This window comes from Neopelma chrysocephalum, unplaced genomic scaffold, assembly GCF_003984885.1.
Source record: "Neopelma chrysocephalum unplaced genomic scaffold, ASM398488v2 Primary Assembly neopelma1_22, whole genome shotgun sequence".
NCBI lineage: Eukaryota > Metazoa > Chordata > Aves > Passeriformes > Pipridae > Neopelma > Neopelma chrysocephalum.
In genome coordinates, this window is record NW_020897689.1 from 6841965 (window position 1) to 6866773 (window position 24809).

General features: G+C 38.6%; 1 protein-coding gene and 1 long non-coding RNA gene across 4 annotated transcripts in view; both read left to right on the top strand.

Moving 5' to 3' along the window:
- Positions 1 to 3586: 3586 nt before the first annotated feature.
- PEX2 (peroxisomal biogenesis factor 2) lies at positions 3587 to 22869 on the top strand. 3 transcript variants are annotated; one of them, XM_027691326.1, is made up of 3 exons: positions 3798 to 4059; positions 13660 to 13680; positions 21787 to 22869. In XM_027691326.1, exon 3 carries the CDS (start codon positions 21807 to 21809, stop codon positions 22719 to 22721), a length of 915 nt encoding a protein of 304 aa, XP_027547127.1. In that variant the 5' UTR covers positions 3798 to 4059; positions 13660 to 13680; positions 21787 to 21806; the 3' UTR covers positions 22722 to 22869. The 3 variants fall into 3 exon arrangements, with proteins under 3 accessions (XP_027547221.1, XP_027547127.1, XP_027547039.1); XM_027691420.1 differs by lacking the exons at positions 3798 to 4059; positions 13660 to 13680 and adding an exon at positions 3587 to 3726; XM_027691238.1 differs by lacking the exon at positions 13660 to 13680.
- LOC113971544 overlaps positions 4067 to 24809 on the top strand; it is a 43154-nt gene continuing 22411 nt past the window's right edge. The window contains exon 1 of the long non-coding RNA XR_003535589.1: positions 4067 to 4204. This is a non-coding gene — a long non-coding RNA (uncharacterized LOC113971544). The remainder of the gene's footprint in view (positions 4205 to 24809) is intronic.

Consider the following 24809-nt stretch of genomic DNA (forward strand, 5'->3'; position numbering starts at 1 on the left):
TGATTTTTTTCTCCTCCTGTGCTGTCATGATTATGCCAACAGAATACAGTTGGATGTACCAATCTTAAAATTTCAAAGCATAGAACAGATATTAATTTATGTCTGCAACACTAACAAGCAAGTAGATATTTTACATATCTGGAAATCAAAGAAAGGTGAAGTGCTTTGTCTAAAGGCACTTGGAAGAAATGAGTAACAAAGCCATAATTAAAATTCAACATCAAGCTTCAGGTTAATCCTTGAGACTTAACTGCCTTTTTTTCAAAGTGCATGATTTGGAACATCAAAATAAGAATCAATTCAGTCTCTTTTCTCACTACATCCTTTAATGATAAAATAAAACACCACATTCAGCTTCTTCCCCTGTACTCACACGAACAATCATCTTTCTTAGGAATCAAACTCATGAAATCATTTTGAATTACAAAGAACAATTACAAAGGAAGTCAAGTCACACATAAAATTTGAATTCCACATTTGATTTGGCCTGTACCTCTGTGTACTGAGAGACCCACAGGAAAACACACATACGTGCTGGGTATGCTAGTATACCAACTTATACTAGACCAATTTAATTAGTTTGCTTTCAATGCAAAGGTGCAGCACCTCAGCAATTATGAGATCGTTAATACAACAGAGCATAACAGCACCTTTAGAGATCTTGTCTAACCTCTAGGCACACATATAACTCCCATTAAGACTAATGGGAGTCACATGTGTGTATCCAAGAGAAAAGAGACCCATTAAAACTGATACAACATATCCATTAATCTTCAGGTCACTCTTAAGGTCAAACATTATAAAAATGTTTATGAACAGTACTTACTAGGTATTCACAGTGGCTACTTTGGTTTTGGTACAGACCTGTGAGCAGTTAAGGCCACGGAAAATGTCTGCATTAAAAGCATCACCACGTTTCAAGTAGTGGCACAGAAATTTGAGAGCGCTTTTCTGTAGTCAAAGAGGACATTTTTCTATCATATCCTGAAAGAATTAGAAGGATAGAAATGACAGAGAAGGCTAGACACAAATGAAAACCTTGGACAAAGGTATGCTGCAGCTTTTCATTTTTCTTCCATCCCCCACTCTTTCTTCATATTTCAGTCCCTTAGTTGTGGTTTTCCGCTTCAGGAAGAATATTAATAGCAGTAACTAAATTCCTAATCTGTGAAGCCTGCTACAAAGACACTACAAATAACATTTTGATTATTGAATCACCAGCAAAGCACAACAATTCAAGTACTGCTTGCAGGGAGTAAAGGGTGTTTAAAGTTTTTCAAAGGGAAAGGTAACTTCAGTTTACTCTCCATTTCATTCAGCATACCTGAAAATTCCCTTTTTAATCACTGGAGGAGTTTAAGCAAGCATGCTCTTTTCCAGTTTAGAAAAAGATAAGTCTGTAAAATCGATCTGTTCGGCAATGAATTTGCAGTCTTCGTCCAAACTGAATCCTGGAGGAGAGAGAGAGAGAGTTCTCACCAGCATGAGGGCCAGATGATCTCCATATGAACAGAGCAGAAGGAACAGGGGGAGGAAATCTGTCAGATGAGTACAGAAATGAAAAAATTAGGACAAAATTCAGATATGAAATACTCCTGTTTGTTTGCTGTTTCTTTCAGGAACTGGAATAAATGAGGAAAAATGGCTTCATCAAGACTTACTCATGAACTGTTCTGAAAGTCATCTTTCAGAACTCATGTCAAAACTCTTATTTTGTATGTGAGACTTGTTCAGCACTGCCCTATTACACTTCCTGTTACAGGGTCTGCAAGTATTCCAAACACTGACAAATTAGCATTGCAACTTTTGTTCAGAGAACTCATGAGACACAGATAGTCAGCTGCACCTGCAGTGTCAAGTCAAAACAGAGGCAAGCTTTCACCTAGAAATCACAGCTCCCAGAGACAGTCATAATATCAGCCTACCAAGAAATAGCACATTGCTTCACTCTTGAGCTTCTCTATTGCCTTTCTCTGCTATGCCCACATAACACAGGGTCTCACTTCAGAAGATTTTAGATGCTGATAAACTCTCCAGTATCCTGCACAAGGAAGTGTTTTTGTTGCTAATTCAAATACTCTATGATAAATAAATAATAAATTAATATTATGGTTCAATTAATTACTCCTCTGCAGAAATAAAACATTACATGGTTTTGTTTTAAAAACAAAGCAAAAATTACCCCAAATACCTTGGTGTATATAGTAGACTATCTAAACATTTGGGGGTGATTGTTTTTCCTTTATTAGTGGTCATAAGCTTTCCACAGCAACATCTTTTTGTGAAACAGAAGTGCCTTCCTAGCTCAAAAGATTTTGCTTAAAACGTATTTTTCATAGAAAAGACCTGATCCCCATTTTGTGAAATCAGCCAAGCGAATTAGCCTTATTCACTTCAAACAGTTCTTCTAAAAGAGGAATTGCTCATTGTTAACAAAGGCATCTGTTTTGCTTTATCATTGTGAAAAATTACATGTAAATCCTGAACAAAAGTGTTTTTTCAAGAGTCTGATATTCCTAAAGGCCTGTACTTTGTTTTGGGGCACCTCCAGTAGTCCAGAGCGCCATCTAATTTCTCGTCTGTGAGTTAGAAAAAAACAGTACAGAATCCATCAATATGTGCCTATGGGCTCCCAGTCTCCTCAGCACAGATAACCTCAGCAAGGTATCTGAGGAACTGTGACTCTCAATGTCATTTGTGAATCTGTGCTCATGAATATGTCAAAACTGAATACAGTTACGGTTTGGAAATAAATAAATCACTATTTGAGTATCTTTTAATCCCTATGTTTAATAAACATTGTCAATTCCTATCAACCTGTTCTTAGAGTTCCCTTTAATTTGCTTTCTAGAACGGTAATAGCCAACTTTTCAATGCAGTTTTCCCCAAGGTGTACAATTTATCCAAATAAAAGCTCTGAGTCACCCAAAACACTTTCAACCCGTTCTCAGCAGGAGAACCTGGCTGACACTGACGCCACTTACAAAGCGAGCAGATACGAAACCAACAGTGCTGGCGTGTTACTGATGGGGAAATACCCGCCTGCAGTACTTTTAGGACGTTGCCACATTTCCTCCAGAGTCAGCTCAGCTTCTACTCTCACAGCCCTGTGATTCCCGCCAGTAAATCCTCCAGAGGCCCCTCGCCGCCCATAGGCTGCTCCCCGGGCTGGCCCCGGCTCCAAGCGGCTCGGCCTCGCCTTCCCCGCACCACTCCCGGTGACCACCCCACCCCGAGCCGGAGCCTCTCCACGGCCCCATGGGCGGCCAGGAGCCCCTACTGGCGCTCGCCGAACTGCAGACGGTGGAACCGCAGCGCGGGTTCTCCCGGGACACCTGACCCGGGATCGCGGGCCCCGGATCACGCGGACGCTCCAGCTGCCGGGTGGCCCCGCTCAGCCTTGGAGCCGTCCCGCCCCTACCGCTCCCATTGGCTGTTCCTTCTCCCTCCGAGGCGCTGATTTGCTCCTCGGCCTGTCAGTCAGGCAGGCGTGCGCCCCGCCCCAGCACGGCCCCGGTGCGGGAAGCGCCTCTCGCGCGCCGTCCCGGTGTCTCCGAGCGCTTCCTGCGCAGCCGCGCGGGCGGCACCGCGGTCACTGCGGCCGAAACGCCGCCCGGGAGCGGCCTCTGCCCCGCGCCGGGGTGGCTGAGCGGAGACTGCCCGGGGCGGCCCCGTCCGCGCAGAGCTTCTCCGGGAGGCTAGAGGCAGAGCCCGGCGGCGGCGCAGGTCAGTCGGGGCGCGGGGCGGGACGAGCCGGAGGGGCTGCGCTGGGCAGTGGCCGCGGTCTTTGGCGGATCCCGGTCAGGCTCCTCCCGCGGCCCGGCAGGCCGGGGCAGTGCCGCACGGTCAGCCCCTCTGGGTCAGTCCCCGGCTCTGCTCAAGGGCCTGCCTGTAGGAATTTGTGTTCAGCTTCCTGCTCTCCCCGTGCGCCTCCCTGCTGGGAGTCCCGCTGGCGCTCAGGCTCCTGGTGCAGCAGAGGGATGGCGAGGGTTCTGGCTAGGCCCGGGAGTGCGGGAAGAGAGGACGGAGCCTGGGGACAAGCTCCATAGAGAGGAGAAGGTATAATATCTTGTCGGAGGAGTATTTTCGTCTCAGCTGTTATTCTGATGTCAGTTGAGAGAGTGAAGCATTTATAGTCTCCAAGGCTCTTTCCTGTGACTGCGTGCTATAGGTGACAAGGTTTCCTGTAGGAAACCTGCTAAAGGTGAGGGTGGCAGCTTTCCACTTTCTGTTTATCCAATTTTGTGTAGCCTGTAAGTAACAGACCATTGGTTTTCCACAAAATGAAGGTGGATTTATTGTGAATGGCCAGTGTGTTTTGACAGAGGGCTGAATTCTGCTTATGATATTGTCCATACTGGAAACCAGAGCACTGTATGCTTTCTGTGTGATCTTCGCCTGTCAGTGGGAGGGAGGTGTTCACCAAGGTCAAAGATTGTCTGGCCAATTAGTAGTAAAATCTGACTCCAAAATATTTTGCCATTTGATTTTACTGGAAGTTAGTGAATTCTTGTCAAACTTTTTTGAGCTGTTATTAACATATAGTTCAACAACAGTTGCAATATAAGACTAGGAGTTGAGAGCTATTTCTCTATAAGACTAATACTATTTTTAGTCATTATGAAGATATGTTTTATTAGTGCTTTCTTCTACAGATTCTTTTTCATCTTTCTGCTTTTGTTTCTATTCATCAGCAGCTTGTTTTTCAGTTCCTGGATGTCCACCATCACTAGTTTATCTAATAAAGTGATTACTAGGAGAACAGCTGAAAGTTTCATTGCTGGTACCTTAATTGGAGTAGCAGATAAACTGTTAAGGGGATTAAAAATTTACGTGTCTGATTTTTATTTTTTGTGTGTTCATGCTGCATGAAGTCATCAATTTCAGTTACTTGCTGTGAAGTTAAATTCATAACTGTAAGATATATAAATTAACTCATTAAAAGGTGGGTTTTTTCATTTTTAATTTTTGATAGAAATTGAATAGACCAGTAGGGCACATAATCAAGAGTATTGGAGGGATTTAACACTTATATTTCAGTTCTTCTAGAATTTACTACAGAAATAGATGATTATGTCAGTATTGGAACACCTACTTTGGTTGCTAGTGCTCTAGCATTAGTTACTAGTAAGAATACTTCTTTGGAGTTAAAAATTGTATTTTCCACGAACGCTTTCTTTGGAGAGAATAGTTCAACACTTGAGTCTGTGGTGATGTACATGGAGAAAAGCCAGTGGTGTACGTGAGAGATTACACCATGAGTAAACTAGTTCAGTTTTCTGTAGAAAAAAAAATATATCCAATATTTTGCTATCCTATACTTTACAGTAATGTTTTTTAAATAATTTTTCTTCCGGGTGAATCAGATGGTATTTTTATTGCTAACAGTTGTCGGAAGTTTATGTCTGCCTGTGCAAACATACTTCAGAAAGCAGCATTATGTTTTGTTTTTAAAAATCTTAAAATTTTAATAGCTTATGCATTTCATGTCCCTATACTCGACACTGGTGAGGCCACACCTCTAGTACTGTGTTCAGTTGGGGGCCCCTCACTGCAAAAAGGACATTGAAGTGCTAGAGTGTGTCCAGCAAAGGGCAACAAGTCTTGTGAAAGGTCTAGAAACATGTCTTATGAGGAACAGCTGAGGGAGCTGGGTTTGTTTAGTCTCAAGAAGAGGCTCAAGGGGGACCTCATCACTCTCCACAACTGCCTGAAATGAGGCTGTAGTGATGCGGAGGCCTGTCTTACCTACCATGTCTACAGTGAGAGGACAAGAGCAAATGGTCTCAAAGTGAGACAGGGGAGATTCAGATTAGATATTAGAAAAAAATGTTTGCATTCTTAGGGTGGTCAGGTATTGGAATAGGGCTGCCCAGGGAGGTGGTGGTCACCATCCCTGGAAGTGTTTAAGAGGTGTCTGGATCTGGTGCTGGGTGATGTGGTTTAGGGATAGTGGCAGTGCTGGGTTGATGGTTGGATTTGATGGTCTTAAAAGTCTCTTCCAACCTTTATGGTTCTATGATTTACACTTCTAATTACGCTAATGCTTATAAGTGTTCTCTGTATTGCTAAATTATTGACAGTCTGTGGATTGGAAAGTGGAATACATTTCAAGCTCTTCACTGTGAATGTTTTGCAAGGATGTTATATTACGTCCTCTTTCTTGCCTACCATTCTGTATTGTATTGAGAGAGACTGAAAGAGGTGGGGTATTGAGGACTTTTTAGAAGTGAGAGTTTGTGTGTATATCAATGTTTTTAAAACCCTGGTCTTATGCATATATATTTGCAGTTTTTAAAGTAAGAATTATGTTTATTATTGAGTACAGAGCATTGTGAAATTGCATTAATCTGGACCACAGCAACTGAAATAACCCTTTGGTTAGCCTTTTGCCTCTATTTCTAAGTCCTTTTAACTTCTAGATCTGCCTTAGTTAAAACTTGTGAGGTTTAATTTGTTGAGATCATCTTTTTCAGCAAATGAAGAAAATCCGTTCCCATTGATGTTGGTATAATTAAGTAAACAAACTCTGCATGAGTGTAAAAATATCTTTTACTTTTGTTAGAAATGTTAAAAACTGTAAAGTAATAGTAGTGAACTTATATATATCTGAATTGGCTTATGTTTAAGTGAGCTACCCTTAGAACTCTGAGTATAGCAGTACAAATATAAAATTTCATCTTCTGAATCTATTTCTTAAAAAATTTAATTTCTTAGGTATTGGGCCTGCAGATGCATTATGACTCTACTCGCTTATTAAAAGGCTGTCAAGTAGTTGGTGTGGTATGCCTCAGTTCATGTTGGTAGATTATTAAGGACTAGGCTTGATATATGGAATGTCTGTTTTGTGCAGGAGGATGTTTAGATTTGGGAGGGAAATTTTTTATTTGTTTGACAGCTCTGGATATTTTTCTCCTTTTAGATTCTTCTATTATTTCCCCATCCCAAGACTGTAGGTGTAATTTCATTGGAGAATGTAGTGACTCAGAGAAAGGTTTTGATACTTAGCGTGGTCCAGGACACGTAGGAAGTAAATGTTCCTGTAATGGACAAAATTAAATTCAACTAAAACTTGCAAACAAGTATTAATAGTATATGAAGACTTGATTGAACCCTCCATAGAAAAGAGTAGGAAAGGTAATTTCTCTACTCAGTTTTTGACACTGTTACTAATCCAAGGACCTTCATTTGGGCTTTGACATCAAATGCTGTGATATAAGTCAGGAAAGAGATGTCTCTCTGTTTAACAGTCTTTTATAGTCTTCTAAAGAGAAAGTCCTGAAAATCACCAAAGACTGCTACCCAGAGAGTATTTGGGAAGGAAACAGGTTTATGGCTATATATAATCAATACCAAAAATATATTGTAAAATAAATGACTCTTCAATATATAAATAGTCAAGATGTAGGGAGTGATGTCTGAATCCAGTGCTAACATATATCTGGATATACTAATGAAGCACATGGTCTTTAGGGGGAAAAAAACTATTTAATTACATGTTCAAAATGTGAGAGAGTGGGAATGTCTTTTTTTAAACATATGAAAGTAGTTTCAAAGCCATGAGATTCAGAGAAAGTAGAGGGAAAGAAAGATGGACAGCTATCTGAAGGAAGACTAGCAGTAAATTGAACAGTAGACAAAATCAGTCAATAATTTGAGATTATAATTAAAGTACCTTATTACCCATATGGTTTATTTCTGTTATGGTTATAATGGCCTACTCTTAAAAAAATTTAAAAAAATCCCACAGCACTGTTGCACTTGCAATTTCTACATTTATTCAGTGAAAACAGGAATCAGGAAGATTAAAAAAAAACCAAATAAATTGTGTCCAGCTAACACTAACTGGTAAGTTTTAGACATAAATACAATTTCAATAAATTAGTTTGCAAGCATGGTGTGCTCCAATAATAATAATAATAATAAAAATAAGATAATAATAAGAAAAATGTGAATAACTTTTTAAATTAAAAGATAGTGTATTTGATAAGAAATGTTCTGCATGTATTAACAATAAATTTGTTCTGGATTAATATCAGTCTAACTAAAAAGTAAGATATATTACATTATTTTTGATACCTGACTTCTGAAAACTTTTAGGTATTTAATGATTTATGGGCAGAGAGGGTATTTTTAAGACTCTCTAGGTAATAACTTTTTCAACAAAGAAGTTCATCATGTTTATGGCAGTTTAGCAACGTTTCCTTTAAGCTGTATGGTCCCTGACAGAAACTAGTGTGATATATTTCTTATTCATTCAGGATATGCTTAAGAAAGTCAAAGTCTGCCTGGAGTTGAATCTGGTGAGGGATGTCAAAGGCAAAAAGAAGTGCTTCTGTAAATACATCAGTAGCAGGAGGACTATGGAAAATGTGATCTCATGGCTGAATGGGACAGGGGCTCTGATGACAGCGAATGTGGAAAAGGCTGAGGTACTGAAGGCCTTCTTTGTTTCTGTCTATACTAGCAAAGACCTTCAGGAATTGTAGAATGCAGGGAAGAGTCTGGAGCAGGAAAGATGTACCCTTGACAGAACAGGTTTAGGTCAGAGAATACTTGAGTAAACTGAACATAGATAAGGCTCTGGGCACTGATGAAGTGCTGAGGGAGCTGGCTGATATCACTGTGAGGATACTCTTGATAATATTTGATTGATCATGGAGACTGGGAGAAATGCCTGTAGACTGGAGGAAAAATTCTAAAAGGGCCAGTATGTTGTGCTAAAAAGCTGCAGTCTCATTAGTCAGATTGTGTTGTTGCTTCTGTCTTCAGAAGGGCAAGGAGTACTCAGGGAACTACAGGGTGATCAGCTTCACCTTAATACCCCAGAAGGATGGAAGATGATGGAGCGGCTAATCCTGGAAACCATTTTAAGACACATTAAATACAAGAAAGTGATCTGGAGTAGCCAGCATAGCTTTACCCAGGGGAAGCCATTCTTGACTAACCTGATAATTTTCTACTATGAAATGACTGGCCTGGTAGACAAGGGGAGTGCGGTAGATACTTGTTTCAGTAAGGCTTTCAGCAGTGTCTCCTGTGACATCCTCATAGAGAAGCTGCTGAAGTATGGACTGGGTGAGCAAACAGTGAAGGTCAACATAAAAGTTGCAGAAGAGATGGAGGAGGGTGGTGATCCATGATGTGAAGTCTAGTTGGAGGCTAGTAACTAGTGTTGTACTCCAGGGTTCAGTGTACTGACTTCAATCCTATTCAGCGTCTTCATTAATGATCTGAATGATGGGGTAAAGTGTACTCTCAGCAAGTTTGCTGATGACACAAAAGTGTGAGGAATGACTGATATGCCAGAGGATTGTGCTGCCATTCAGAGGGACCTAAAAAGGCTGAAGAAATGGGCTGACAGGAATCTCATAAAGTTCAGGAAGGCAAAGTATTAAGTCCTGCCCCTGGGGAAGGTTAGCTCTATGCCCTGGTGTCTACTGCATGGCAAGCATCTGGAAAGTAGCTTTGGAGAAAAGTCCATGGGGGTCCTGGTGGACACCGAGTTCAGAATGAGCCAGCAGTGTGTCCCTGTGGCATAGAAGGCTGATGGTATCCTTGACTGCATAAGAAAGAGTGTTCCCAGCAGATCAAGGGAGGTGGTTGAAAATCCTGTTACTCTCCTCAGCAGTGGTGAGGCCACATCTGGAGTACTTTATTCTGTTCTGTGCTTCCTGGTATAGGCAAGGCCTGGAGAGTCTGACAAAGGGCCACAAGGTTGATTAAGGAACTGGGGCAGGACTCCTGTGAGGAAAGGCTGAGAGTGCTGGGACTGTCCAGCCTGGAGAAGCAAAAGCTTGGCAGGATCTTCTTCATCTATATAAGTACCTGAAAAGAGGGTGCAAAGAGGACAGACCCAGGCTCTTTTCAGTGGTGCACGTGACATGACTAGAGGCAGTGGGCACTTGCCAAAATGCAGGAAGCTCTGCCTGATCATAAGGAAACAGTTTTTCACTGTGAGGGTGACCAAGCACAAGTTGTCCAGGGAGGTTGTAGAATCCCCCTCCTTCAAGATACTCAAAAGCTGTCTGGACATGGTCCTGTACAAGTTGCTCCAGACAGCCCTGCTTGAGCAGGCAGGGCTTGGACTTCATAAGTTTACAGTAAACACACTGATCCCTTCCTACTTGCCCCTATTATCACATACATGAAAAAATTAAAAGGAGGGGGTAACAGTCAACTCTAACGTCACCTCTTTTCATTTTTATTTTGTCTTCTTAGCTTGCAGTGAATACAAAAGCAGTATTTGGGCAACCCACCAGCAACAGACAGAGTTGAGGAAATTTTTAGAGGAAAACTGCACTATACTACTGTAGAATGACTGCAAATAAAAGATCGCTTTGCCAGCAAGCTTTGAGAGTGGCATATTTTGTTTAAATCACAAAAAATATTTTAAAGTCTGTATTGATCCTTCACATCATAAATACACTTAAATTTCTACAAGTATATTAGCCTGATACATTTGTTTAGTATATACAGAGCTGAACAACTTGTAAGATACAAAATGTGAAAAGGATATATTTACACTTGTATGCAATGTGTGCAGTTAAAAGATGATAATTTTGTCAATTAAAATCAGTCTTTCATTAGAATACACTAATGTAAATTTTTCCCTAAGAAGTTCTGCTTTCCAAATGTTAACTTTCTAGGAAAAATATCTGAATTCATGCAATTTTTCAGAGCACGTAGAGAGTGAATTTAAATTTTCAACCTAAATCATAGTTGCTTATGACTTAAAATGGAAATAGACTTCACTCCCTGTATTGCTGCTGCAGTTAATGATGATAGACCCTATACCTTGTTACATCTCTGGGACTGCAGCAGCAGATTACTTCAGGATCATCTTTTCAAGCAGGCTGCCTATGCTGTTTCAGGGTTTTTGTTGGGGTTTTTGGTTTGGTGTTTTAATGGATGGAGAGGGGGTGGAGATAAGGTTGGTTTTTTTCCTTTTGACATGTAATACAATATATACTTTCTCACATAGACCAGGAGGAAGAGAAGGGGTGTGACTCTCCTTTTAACTAACTAGCCTGGTCTCAACACCAGCTGCTCTACAGCACTCTCTGTGAAGTTAAAAGCAGCAAATGAAAAAAAAAATTAAAAGGGCCAGTGTGTTGTGCTAAAAAGTGCAGTCTCATTAGTCAGATTGTGCTGTATGTGAACAGAGAATGTAGCAGGCTCTTTGTCCTGTAGCTTCCTGGGTGAGCTAAATGGTTCCTGCAGCCATGAAGCTGACCTACATCTACAAGCATTGTCAGTTCACATCTAAGCTTTACAAAAATCTTCAGGAGAAGGAAAACAGAAAGGATGCTGTCTGTTTGTAACATGCCTCTCTCAGAGATGGTGGTAAGTTGGTTTTTTTTTTGATTTGGAGGTGGAATACAAGCAATTTGGAAGTCTGAGATTATTTCAGACTGTTTTCAAAAGGAAACTAAGTTCAGATTTTTCAGACTAAGAAAAGGTACAGATGAGAAGAGAGAAAAATTTCTCAGATAGATGAAAAAGAGGACAAATACACAATTTGGGAAGAGAGGGGAATTACAACTGGAACAACTCTTGATTCAAGATTGATTCTGACTGGGTCTGGGCACTTCCTACTTTCTCTGCCAGGGGTGACCTGTGGAGATTTTCGGCCTTTAGGAAGAAGTTGAATTGAACACTGCTAATATTCATTATGTTTGTGTCAGTAGCTGCCTGGGAACAATGTCTCTAACATTTATGTCTCTGCCAGTCCTTATCACCGCTGTCTCGGTGTTCACAGAATCACAGAATATTCTGAGTTGGAAGGGACCCACAAGTCTTAAGTCAATGGCCTGTGCGGGGACCAAACCTGTGACCTTGGTGTTATGAGTACCATGCTCTAAGAAACTGAGCTAATCTATTGTCAGTGGGGTTAGAAAAGAAAGGAGTTAATAAAAATTTAAAATCTAACAAAACTTGGAAAAAATACAATAATAGTAATAATATTAATTTTATAGGCAGTGGAGCTGACAGAAGATATCACAGGAGGGTTCTGGCAAGGAAATTAATAGAGGGCCATGACACTGTGGGGCATAACTAAATATGAAGGGAAATTCATGTTGGAATTGCAGAGGGATTTTAGCTGCTGTAACAGCATACAGCTCAGGCTGCCTAGTAAGAAAATTATTATCTCTCTTTTAAACTGTTACTTGTAATACATGTGTGCAACCATGCCAGTGGATCCTAAAATGCTAATAAAGTTATAGGATTGAGGAGAGTATGGTGAAAGCCTATCAGTCTTCCCTTGTGTGCTTAAAGTTACTGTAATTACCAAGTAATAAAACTGTTAAGATTTGGGGACACCGAGCACATCTAATTTTCCCAACATCTCTGTTAGTCACTGTGTATGCCAAACATTTCAAAGTACAATCGTATGAAGAAGTAAGAGTGGGGAGTGTTATTTATTTAAGCAAAGTGGTCTCTCATCTGCAAGTCTGCACAAATCCTACAGTGGACTTGTACAAATAATTCTTCTTCTTTTCATTTTTGAAAGACAACAAAAAGTTTCATTATTTGTATTTACAGTGTTGTGGTGTTGTGCTTGCACATTTAGCATGTTGGGCTTGAAGACCACAGTTCTAGTCAAATTAAAAGTTTAGTTTTCTATCTTGCTGTTGGCTGGTGGTGGACGTAAGAGTATGATACTGAGATTAAAGGCAGCTGGTTTCATGATTACCTGTCTTTCTTCACTCTGTTGCTCTTCTTACTCGTACTGCATGTATCTTACCTGATTCTGTGGTGGTCCATATGTGTACTACATCTGCAGAAAAATAAATTAAAACAGGGGTTTTTTTGCCAGTTTAACATGAAAGAACAGTGCAAGAGAGTGTCAAATGAGTGCTGGTGCTAGTCTGTAAGAGAAAGACACAATACTACACTAGAAGGAAAACGAGAAACAGTGATTGTATCTTTCAAAAATTCATCACCTTATGTTTCTATAGAACACGCACCTATAAATTGAGATATATGTCAGGTAAAGTACTGTTCTTTATCCTTACACCAGTTGAGAGATCTTGATTATAATTAGATACAATTATTCATAAGTTGTGCTGTATAGAATAAGACCAAAACTTAAAACTTACAGTGAACAGGCTTGTCTTTTTATTGATACAGAGCTGTATTAGCTCTAGCATATCATATACAGTCTGTAACAACATTGTTTTTACATGCAGTCCTTCTTTGGTACAGATGGGGACAGGGGTTAATTATGACTTAGCTATGCATTTAGGACAGATTTTACTATTCTCATCTAATACGTATTTCTAATAAGAAGTTAAAAGGCCTTATGTTCCTTTAGTGCAGTGCTTGGATCAGCACTGTTACACTTGCATATCACTGAATATTCATGACTCTGCAGTTGGTATGCATATGTATGTAAAAAGGAAGAAAGTTGGAATAAAATCTGGGCAGTGACTGTTTCACAAATGGTAAGCATAAGGTGTTTAATGCAAAATTTTAGGATTCTATCATCTGTGGTAAATTATATCAGAGGATATAGAGCAGGCGTTCCTTTTGGAATCTCTTCTACATATCTACTCAATCTTCATCCTGGCATCTCCATACCTGTCTGGTAGGAGCAGAACAGAGACACAACTGTGAAATGGGAATTTAAGTTAGATTATTTTGTTTGGGTTTTATGTAGTTTTGAATGGAAGAAAGGTAAGGAGGGGCATGGAAAAGATGCATAAAATTGGAATTGATGCTGTGCTTGACAAATAAGGCGATGTGAGATACAGTGCCCTTACAATTGTGAAAAGCAGATGTTACATATGTCATGAGGTGTAAGACCAACTTTTCAGGTAAGTAACAGTAATCAGCAAAGGAGGAGTTATGGCTCTAACTGCCCACAATGTGCTGACATCTGTACATTCATGTTCTGTCTTTGGACCATTTGGAAATGGAGCTGCATAACTCTGCCACCAGATGATGTTTCACCTGCTTTACACAAAGGATGGCACATATACTAAGCTTTATGTCCTTTTCACTTTTATACATGCAATGCAATATTATTTTGTTATCCATCCTTTTAGCAGAACCTTTAATGTTATCGCAACCAAAATGTCTTCAAATGCAAGGATCTCCCCTTTTTGGGTGATCACATCAGCAGTTGAGATCTACATTTGTAGCACAAGGCATTCAGATTTTTCCCATGCTCCTGTACCTCCTGCTTTAGTCAGAAATGTTGCCCCTTCCTTACAAGGGGCTGTTCCTTCCCAGTTAACCATCATAGTTGTCACTGTGCAGCTACTTCAAATCTCTCTTCACCATTTTGATTCATCAATAGTAAAGGTAAGGCACTTCTCCAGGTAATTCCCATTACCTAGTTCCAAAATAAAAACAGTCAGTGTTTTGTATTGGACATGTGTTTTACTCAGCATCTTGGTGATCAAGGGATTTTTTTTAACCATGTTTTTTGGAAAGCCTCAGGTTACAATGTAGCTGGTTTTTTTTAAGCTTTTGGGTTTTTATCACTGATTAATTAAAAGGAACAACAGGATTTCATTTAGTATAGCAGAAAATGGGAATTTATAAGTGGAACTGTCACATCCCTTTACAGATGAATTTGCAATTTGATGTACTAAGAGAGGGGTTACAAAAGAGAGGAAATAAGATGGGGGAAGAAGAGAAGTAGGATATGGGATTAAGAAGTAGAGTGATTGAACATTAATTTGTTACATGCTTATCTTCCTATTTATTCCAATAAATGAAAATTAGGGCTATATCCAAAAAGTGCTAGGATGATGCTATCTCTGGCTTCTATGCTATGAGGAATACAAATGCACTTAGAGCTTTTGTAGCCTTGAATTCAACACCACAAATTTTAAAAGGTAGTATTTTAAATATTAGTTATGTGGTAATTGGTCTATCAGATCTGGTTGTTTGCATCTAATAATCTGTCTTTTTATGAGTGTGAACTGATGACAAATTTTTCTGAAGTCCATAAGAACTCTTAGCCTTCAGAGTATCTTTAATGGTGGCCAATAATAGTCTAGGTTGCTAGCATCTACTGAAGTATTACATCATAATATCAACATAACTGGTCTACTCTGGCCTCCAATCGGGAGGCCTGGAGACACACCATCTATAACGCTGCTGATGCTTTTGAGAAAGCACGCAGGATCACTCTTGAGGAGAAAAGACAACGCAGAAAGATTCGTGCCTTGCAGAATATTCCACCTAAGGAGTCTTTCTACTGTGCCTTTTGCAACCGGACGTGCCTGTCTCGTATTGGCCTTTTTAGCCACCAGCATGCTTGTAACAAACGTGGGTAGAGCCCTTCCCAAATCTTTGTTTGTGAAGCCTAGCCATAATGATGATGATGATGATGATGACACTGACAGGGGATTTTCATTTTGCATCAAATGCTGACAGAAACGACTGATATACAACTTCTAACAGTGCAGCACTTTCCTACTGCTCTTCATACTGTTGTATCAATTCTGGCTCTTCTGAGCTGGTTATGATCTTGTAGCTTGAAGCCCTAATATTTTGACTTCGGAGGGTAATTTATGGAAGGTAAACCAATGAGGTATCATTATGTTTTTTGGCTGTCTCCAGGCATTCAGCATTGGTTAATCTCTTGTACCTCATTTTATGGAATCTAAGTTTACTGAGTTAAAGTTGGAAAAGCAGTCTGTGAGTTGAATGCATCTTTGTCTTGTACTTGGTCTTTGGACACTAAATGTAATTTTAGCATTTAGGATTCTGGGATTTGTTAGTAGTTAGTCACTCAATCTTCATAATGAAAATCTTAATTTTATCTGTGGGATTGATTTGTTACACAGTCATTCAGTGTTTTCCTTGACTTTGTCTATTTTGAGAAATAGTCCTTTCTTCCAGGAATGTAAGAAATAAATAATAGTTTCTGTGATTGCAATATGCTGCTGGGTTTTCAATTAGTGTTAGTAGTTATTCCAAATGGTTAAAGAATCAATTTATGTTCTTTAGAAAATGATAGGTATTTGGCTGAAGTATATAGAAATCCAGACAGTAATACAAAATCAATCTTTTGTAAGGTTATTTGAGGTAATGATATAGCGATAAGTTAATTTTACAGTGATTAAGAGACAACACAGTTGGGGCTCCCAATTAGACTTTGATCTGAGGATATTTCTCTCTACACTTGATGAGCAAGAACGAGATGAGAATTAGTGGTAAGACATGAGGCTTTGAGCAGCTGGGGTCCATATTCTGTGTTATGAGAGTTGGTGTTAAGGAAGATTTTAAAGTTAACTGAATACATATTGTTTGATTTCTCATCCTTAAAATTTATTGATTTTAAATTGACATCTAAAATATCCTCTGCTATTGAGAGTACCTGAAAAGAACAGTTAAATGGTATACATTTTCACCAGAAAAAAAAAAAAAAAAAACAAAAAACCAAACCCAAACCTCCAAACCAATTATAAAACACCCCACCCCACATTAAAAAAAACCTCAGCATTCTTGTGGTGGGTGGAAAGGTAGTCTTCGTTTGCTGTCTCTGGATACTGTACCTTTATGAACATAAAAGGAGGGATAGTAGACCAAGGGCATGACTTGCTCTTGTGCTCTCTTACACACCCCGTATGGCAACACTGAATGCATAATGCCAAGTACCTTGTAGGTCCTGAAGAGAAAAGGAACTGTGTGTTAGTGTTATCTCCAGAGGGGGTGTGATTCCTGGCATATCCACTCTACATACTCCTTCCCCATGTCTGAACCATAGATCTCAATGCTGGGACTGGGCAGAATCTAGTCTGTTGAAAAGGCTAAAAAATTGTTATCCTTATGTCCTGTTGTTTCTTTGTGTTGAGATACTTTGTATAATAAACTAAAATGGTAATAATGAATGTTAAAGACACTTTATATATCAGGAATTTTTCCATGGCCTGGAAATCAAAAGAGTTGTCCAGGCAAAAATACAACATGATTAATGATGGATATAAACAAATAGCATAGGAATGTAAGAATAAAATTGATGACTCTGAATAACAAAATAAGTTTCAGTTTACAAAGCACAAGAAAAGAATCAGTGAAAGGATCCAAAAGTCTGAGTAAGAGGAGGCACAAAGGGATAGGTCCATTACCTAGATGTTATTAAATAAGAAAGGAGAACAAGTAACAGTCTTTCAAAGACTGATTCTTTACTTCAGAAATTGTAAAAGAGATATATTGTGACCTACTCCTTTCATAAAATTAATCTTATACAGGAAATAAGAGTGGAACCAAAGCACAGAAAGAATAGCCTAAGGAATCTTAATATAGATGTGCTCAAGTGGCAAATCCTAATAAAATTCATCCTAGAATGATTGAGGAATTAGGCACCACTGATTTTATTTATTTATTTAATATCCCAGAGGGTGAAAATAGCCAGTAAAATGGGTTTGTACAGGCCTGTTTTTGTGCCTGTTTATTCTTCTGTTAAGAGAATTATTGAAGCTGTCAGTTTTGATTACAGATAAAGGTTTAGGAGTAAATAGTTTAGCAATTAATTTGTATCTAATAATGGATAGAAGAGAGATTGTAAAACAGCCAGTATGATTTGATGAGACCTGTTTGTAAGAAACCTCAGTCTGTTTCTCCTCTTAAAAGGGATCACAAGTTTAGGAAGAGGAAAACTTTAAGGAAAATACGGCTTGATTTTAATAAAGTCTTTTTCCCTACATAGGCAAACTAAGGAAATGTAATATCAATGGTATCTCCATTAGATGCTGATATTATCAGCATCACGGTGAAAAGTTGCCTCTACTGAGTAATTATCTGTAGTGCCCTGTCAAGATGAAAAGGCATTAATGAGTTGGATGATGGAAGAGAACACGTACTTAGAAATGTTACTCAGGATAGTAGTCAGAGAGGGGTTTAAAATTTGTTTGTTTATTTTTTTTATTTTATTTTCAACATAAGATATGAATCCAAAAAACTCTTGATGGGTTTGGAGAAAATATCTAAAATCAACAAGATGAAAAGCAATGCAGGCAAGTATGAAGCACTGCATTTAACAGGACAAACTCAAATACATGAATCAAAACCAGGAAATAATTATTCAGAGAGAAAAGTGACAGAAAAAGATAAGAAGATATACTAGACCTCAAGGTAAATTTTAATATGCTGCTGGAAAAGAGTAAAGTTGTTTATTTGTGGGGTTTGTTTGGATATTTTTTTCTGGAGGATCATACCAGGCATCTTGTAGGAAAGAGAATATTGTCTAATTTGGCAAATCTTCTGTGCGTAGTTGGCCCCCTCGCATGCCTTGCTGCTTTTTGCTCTGAGAAGGTGCAACAAAATGGAAATTCTTCTCTGTTGTTGTTACTGTTTTCTGCTGTGGAATGAAAAGCATCCTTCTTTGTAATAAAGATGCTTCAGATTGAACATGAGAAAAAGATTCTTTGTAATTATTAGAGTGATAAAACACCGGAGAACAAACTATTTAGAAAAACTGTGGAATTAGCTTTCTTGGTAGTTAAACACCTGTCAATATATTCCTGAACCTATGTTTGTGCTGAGTTAGGATTTGGTAGTCCCTTGTGTTCTATTCCATCCCTGCATAAGTATAATGCTCCGAATACATGTTTTGTCTGCACGGAAGAGATCGTCTAAAAGAGTTGGAGCAGTAAGGAACAAAGTTATTTTTGTCATTTAGTACATATATTTTTATTTGGTTTCCCAAAAAGTTTTTACAAATCATAAAGTTATTTTGAAGCTTTTGCATATAGGTTCATTTTTCTTTTAATGATTATGCTAGAAAAGCAGGAAATGCAATTGCAGTAGTTCTGAGATAGTAGAAACCCCTTGATTACTTATCCACAATGGAATAGTCATTTGGGAAAAATGGCACCCAAGAGGTTACTTGGATTTGTATATTTCTGCAGGCAAAGTTTACAGACCTGTAAATTTAAATGTAGAATTTTTGTAGGCAGAATGCATTGACAGATATCCATGATGGTAATACATCTCATACTGATAGTTCCAGAAGAGGTCAATAATAATGCTTATATTGATAGCAACAATGCAGGAGATGTTACTTGGTATTATAGCTAAAATCCATGTTATCACCTTAATTATAATTACATTAATATTGACAGGCTGTTGACAATACTCACATTACTATTGATAGATTTCTGTCAATAACATGTTTCCAAATAAAATATATTCATTCATAATTTGTACAACGCTCAATAACAGCACTAATATATATCAGCAGAAATTCCTCTTTCCCTAGTGATATACAATCATTATTTTTTTTGTTTCGCAATGTACTGTACAACTATTTATTTGCTTAGTTAAAAAAAATCCAAAGCAGACAAAATATAGGTTATTTAAGAAAGAATCATATTAGTTTTTTTGGGTTTTTTTTGTGGGAGACCATTCAATTTTGTTCTATGCAATATCTGTGACAGTATAATATCAACAAAGAACCTTTCAAGTAGTAGTCTTTACTATTCTGTCTTAAAATGTATTTATATAATAAGTTAATCACACATAGAGTTTATCATATATTTGAGTGTTGATACTTGTCTCTTTCATTACTGGGTCTATGATTCTGAGTTCTTAGGTTTTAAACTACTTAAAATAAGAGAGTTAAAACAGTAAGGATTTGACAATTCCTTATGTCCAATTGGAATTTTTCGTGTAGCGACTTAACACACAGTTGTCTCTTTCTTTCACTTCATCTCACAGAAAAGTTTGACTTAATCTTAATTGCAGCCCTTAGGTAGTGCAAGATTACTCATAGATCACTTCTTAGCTGCCTTATTTTCAGTTGAATAATCAGAGTCCCTTCTAGCTCTTCTCATATATCAGGTCTTGGGGCTCCCTGATGGTGTTAGTGACTGGGCTCTTCAGTTTGTTGACATTTCTTTTGTACTATTGATAGAAATGAGGCAAAACTGGAGGTATTATCCCAGGTGTAGACTCAACAATGCCAAGTGGAGGGTAATAAGCACATCCTCCAGTCTGCTGGCTATACCCATGCTAATACACTGCAAGGATGCACTGGTGACTTGTGTTCAGCTTTCTGCCTACCAGAATCCTTGCATCCTTTTTTCAAAGTGGGTATACAGTCATAGAGGCTCCCAGCCTATAAGGATCCATTGACTTTCTCGTGTATTTCATGATCCATCATAATCCTATGTATTTGACACTTTTTCCTTGGATTTCAGAAGGTTCCTGATGACCCATTCCTCACTTGCTCAGGTTTCTTTAGATAATATGGCTATAATGGGGGGGGAAATCTGTACAGATTTAGTCTACCTTGCTTAAGAGAAATCTGCAACAGAAATTTCTCATAGCACCTGGGATAATGGAACACAGCTGGAAAAGATGGTTGAACTGATGTTGGAAAATCGTCTTAGATGGATCAAGGAAGTTGTTTGATAAGATGTCCCTTTTGAGTAACTTTAGGATTTTTAAAGGAGATTTTGTGTCTTGGGAATTGTATAGAACACTGAAACAAGTTGAACAGAGTGAAATGAGTAGAAGAGAAAATCAAGAAGACATTAGACTTCTGGGGGTTATGAGTGAATAACACTAAACCAGAGTGACAGGTTCCAGAGCAAATGGTTGTAAGAGGCTCTGGTTCCTAAAATGGTAGTGGGGTAAGATGAGGGGTAGAAGATGGATAATCATTAGCACTCAAGCTCTTGAAGTGATACAGTAAGGGGTTGAATTGACCCTTTGATCATAAAGTAGAGGAGTGAAGTTATTTGGGTAGTACTGAAAAATGTTTCCTGTGCTTCGGTTCCTGCTACAGAACAGTGTGAGTGAGACAGGCTTGGGTGTACAGCCTTGGTATGCTGGCTTTTCGGCCTGTCTGGGTTGATGCAATGAACCCCAAAGCTGTTTGTCCAGAGGAGGTGGCCTTGTGCTACTTTCAGCCCTATTTTGCCTGCTAATGAGGAAGGAGGAGTTTAAAGGGGTTTTCTGTAAACTAGGTCTTTGTGTTGAGTATTTTAGTGAAATTCTTTTCTTGGTTATATTTTACTCCTGTAAAACCTTTTGCCAAAATGTCTTATTTCTGTCACTAAATTAAAAGAAATTCTCTTAACGAAAGCGTAGTAGCGTTTTCTCTGGACGCCAACTCGAGGTAATAACGAACCAAAAGGCTTTTAAAAAGTCTTAAATAAATGTAACTACTCTGGGCAACTTGTGGCTTAAAATCCAGAGTGTAACAGGTGTTATCTGTATTTTGCTATTGCAGTTTGATGCATTTATTTTCTTAGTCATAGAATTCCAGATACAATAACATTTAAAGGAAGCAATTTTAAAAAAGTAAATCCTACATTTGTTAGTATTTCTAAGATTATACTTTCAGCTGCAGCTACCGAAGTGTTCATGTTGGTATATTTTCTGTCCTCCCCACTATTCTTTTCTAGATTTTTAGTTAATATGTTCCTTTTCCCAATTTATCCATACAACACCATAAAATATTACAGTTCTTTCTGATCTGTTTTAATGTCCGGTTGAATATTACAGTTATGCCCTGCAATATTTTTTTTAAATGTGCACAGTGAAATACTAAATTGCTAGATCTAGATGTTGAACACTTCTCTGTAATGAAATCCAAATATTGTTTATGAGAAATAGTCAAATATAATTTCTTTTGAGTTGAAATTTCTTACTGTTAATGCAAAGCTTCTTGAAAGGATTTGTAACATATTAATAACAAATAATAGCATTCTGAATATATTTATTTACTGCTGGTATATTACAATTTTGTTATCTTTAATAAAAAGAGAAATAGGAAATGCTCCGTTACACTGAAATCTATTTGTGTTTTATTCCTAGAAAGTTTTTTCTCTGAAGAAATGGCCTCCAGCACTGGAAATGAAAAGGGCGTGAATCCTGTGCTCAGAATAAGTCAACTTGATGCTCTTGAACTAAACAAAGCCCTGGAACAACTCTTGTGGTCCCAGTTTACCAACTGTTTTCATGGATTTAAACCAGGGGTGTTGGCTCACTTTGAACCAGAAGTAAAAGCATTTTTATGTCTTATATTATGGAGATTCACTATCTATTCCAAGAATGCAACTGTGGGACAGGGTATTCTGAATATTCAATACAAGAATAACTTATCTCAGACAGAGAAATACCAACCTCTGAGCAAACAACAAAAGTTATGGTATCTTATTTTCACTGTTGGTGGAAGATGGTTGGAAGAAAGATGTTATGATTTATTTAGCAATCGTCAACAACAATCTTTCTCCAAAATTAAGAACTATATTAGCTTTGGAGCTGGACTTCTAAAACTTTGTGGACTTCTAAATTTTCTGATTTTTCTTCGGAAGGGAACATTTGCAACACTTACAGAACGCATTCTAGGAATTAGGTCAGTTTTTTGCAAGCCACAAAGTGTTCGTCAGGTAGGATTTGAATACATGAACAGGGAGCTCTTATGGCATGGCTTTGCTGAATTTCTGATTTATCTACTGCCACTTATTAATGTACAGAAACTGAAACTTAAAATTTCGTCTTGGTGTTTGCCTATTGCAGGTCTTTCCAATAGTGAAAACACGTTAGCAAGCCACTGCAGGGAATGTTCACTGTGTGGGGAATGGCCTACTATGCCTCATACCATAGGCTGTGCACATGTTTTTTGTTACTACTGTATTAAAAGTAACTACTTATTTGATATGTATTTTACATGTCCTAAATGTGGCTCAGAGGTACACACTCTTCAACCACTGAAGTATAAAATTGAAATGACAGAATTGCATGTCTGATATGTGGTTGATTTTGTTTTATACAATACATGAAATATATTGAAGAGATTAATGGAAGAATTCGGAGGCTATTGGAAGCTTAGAGATGGTTTTGGAGACTCTGTAATTTGTCATAACATATATTTTTACTGCTCTTAGTTTTTTTATTGAGTAACAATGCTGTAATGCCCCTGTCTGCTTGGTGGGTTTAGGGGAAGGTGGTTGGATTTACTCCAGGTGGTGCATGGGAGAAACAACAAAATTCTCAGGAGGTTCAATAGCAACTTTTACTTGCAAACTGTAGAACATTCTGATTGATTAAGGCACTTGACAGACTTAAATTTGGTAATCTTTAACTCATCCAGACACAACAAGGCACTTAACAAGGCATCTACTAGAACCTTTTGGTCTGGCTTACAATATATTTTGAGGAGAAGAAGGTAGGAGAAGAGAGAGGAAGGTAGATTATCACCACCCCAGGATGCATTATAGTCTCAGCAGCTTTTAAATCCAGGATAGTGGAGCACACCCCGTGGCACACTGTCAAGGGTGGGAGTGGAAGGCTTAGACAAAATTTATCGAAGAAGCCCTGCTGTTGAGTCACAAGGTGCAGAAAGTATCCAACCTTAGCTTCGGATTTTGTCAACGGTTTAAATTGAAGGAATTATAGAGGTGTGATGGAACCACTTTTGTCCCGCAGGTTTTAATGATGGCAAACCAAGAATGTTTATATAAAATGAATCATTTATTATTACAAACGATCAGACAAGGATCTTAACCAGAATTATTTACTATACAATATAAATGCTAAAACTACTAGTAGTATACTAGTATAAGTGTACTATCTTATACTAGTAGTATAAGATAGGACAGTGCTCTATATTGAAGCCATTCTTGAAGCAATTATATTAAGGGTAGCAAAAAGAAATAATTATTACGTAGAGATTTAATGTAACTCAGCCATACCAACGCTTGTGGGGAGATCTCTTTTGCTCAGCTTCGAGGAATATCCTTGAGGGACATCCCCAGCCCGAGGGAGGAATCTCTGCACATACACCCAAGAAGAGTTATGTTAGAAGAACCTGACTCTATGAGAGGGGACTGGACTTTTATAGTATAAAAGCAATTGACTGCTAGTCGCAAATTTGCAGGCCAGCTACCAGCTTATCTGTCACATCCGACTTTAAAAAGCAGGATTTGTGTTTGGAATATGGTGAACCAGGCTGGTTTTAGCATAATTCAAAACCAAAAACATTACCATGGGACCACTGGTAACTCATCACAGATAGCTTGCATTGTTTGCATTCTGTGATCAGATTCTGGGCCTTATCAGGGTAGGCCCTACTGCCACGTGCATGTGTCACCATCCTTTTATCTCTTCTGGTCTGCTGGGGCCCTTCCCTAGGTGAGTTGATGCTAATTTCAGAACCAAAGTCTCATGGGTGTGTTTGCACAGACCCAGAGTGTTCCTGGTGAGTCCATGCAGTCGACTGCCCCCGTTACCATGTGGATGGGTGGCTGACTTCCCAATGCATGTGTTCTGCACACTGCAGTGTAAGAAGGCTCAAAGGGGCAGGGGGAGCAGTGCACAGCCCACCTACCCAGAGCTCACCCTCTTCCCCCACTGCTTCCCACCTGGTTGTTTTGACCCAGTCAGCCATTCCTCTGGTCTTCTACAAGTGCCAGCTTGGCTCTGAAGCAAAGAAAACAAGTTTACCAGCTCTTCCTCTCTCTCTCAGACTACTTGATCCCAGTTTAGTACCCCTGTGTTGTCAAATCATTTGTTTTTAGATCTAGGCTATCAGCCTGCCACTTCTTCTCTGCATGCTATATACTTCCCTCAAAGACAGAGAGGACACCCAGTAAGTTCTTACCCATTTTGTGTATTTTCTCAAGGTTGTTGTAAAAGTTTGTGCCATTACTAATTTAGCTAGTAGATGGATTCAGTGGAACAGTCATTCTTTTCGTGCCTAAAGAATAATTTTAAATTTGTTTATTTATTATTCCCAGTGTGGTGTTTCACTAAAAAAAAAAAAAGGAGTAAGATGAATTGTCATTTCAGCAGATTTTGAGTTTTCATCATATTCAACTACCATGACAGGATACAAC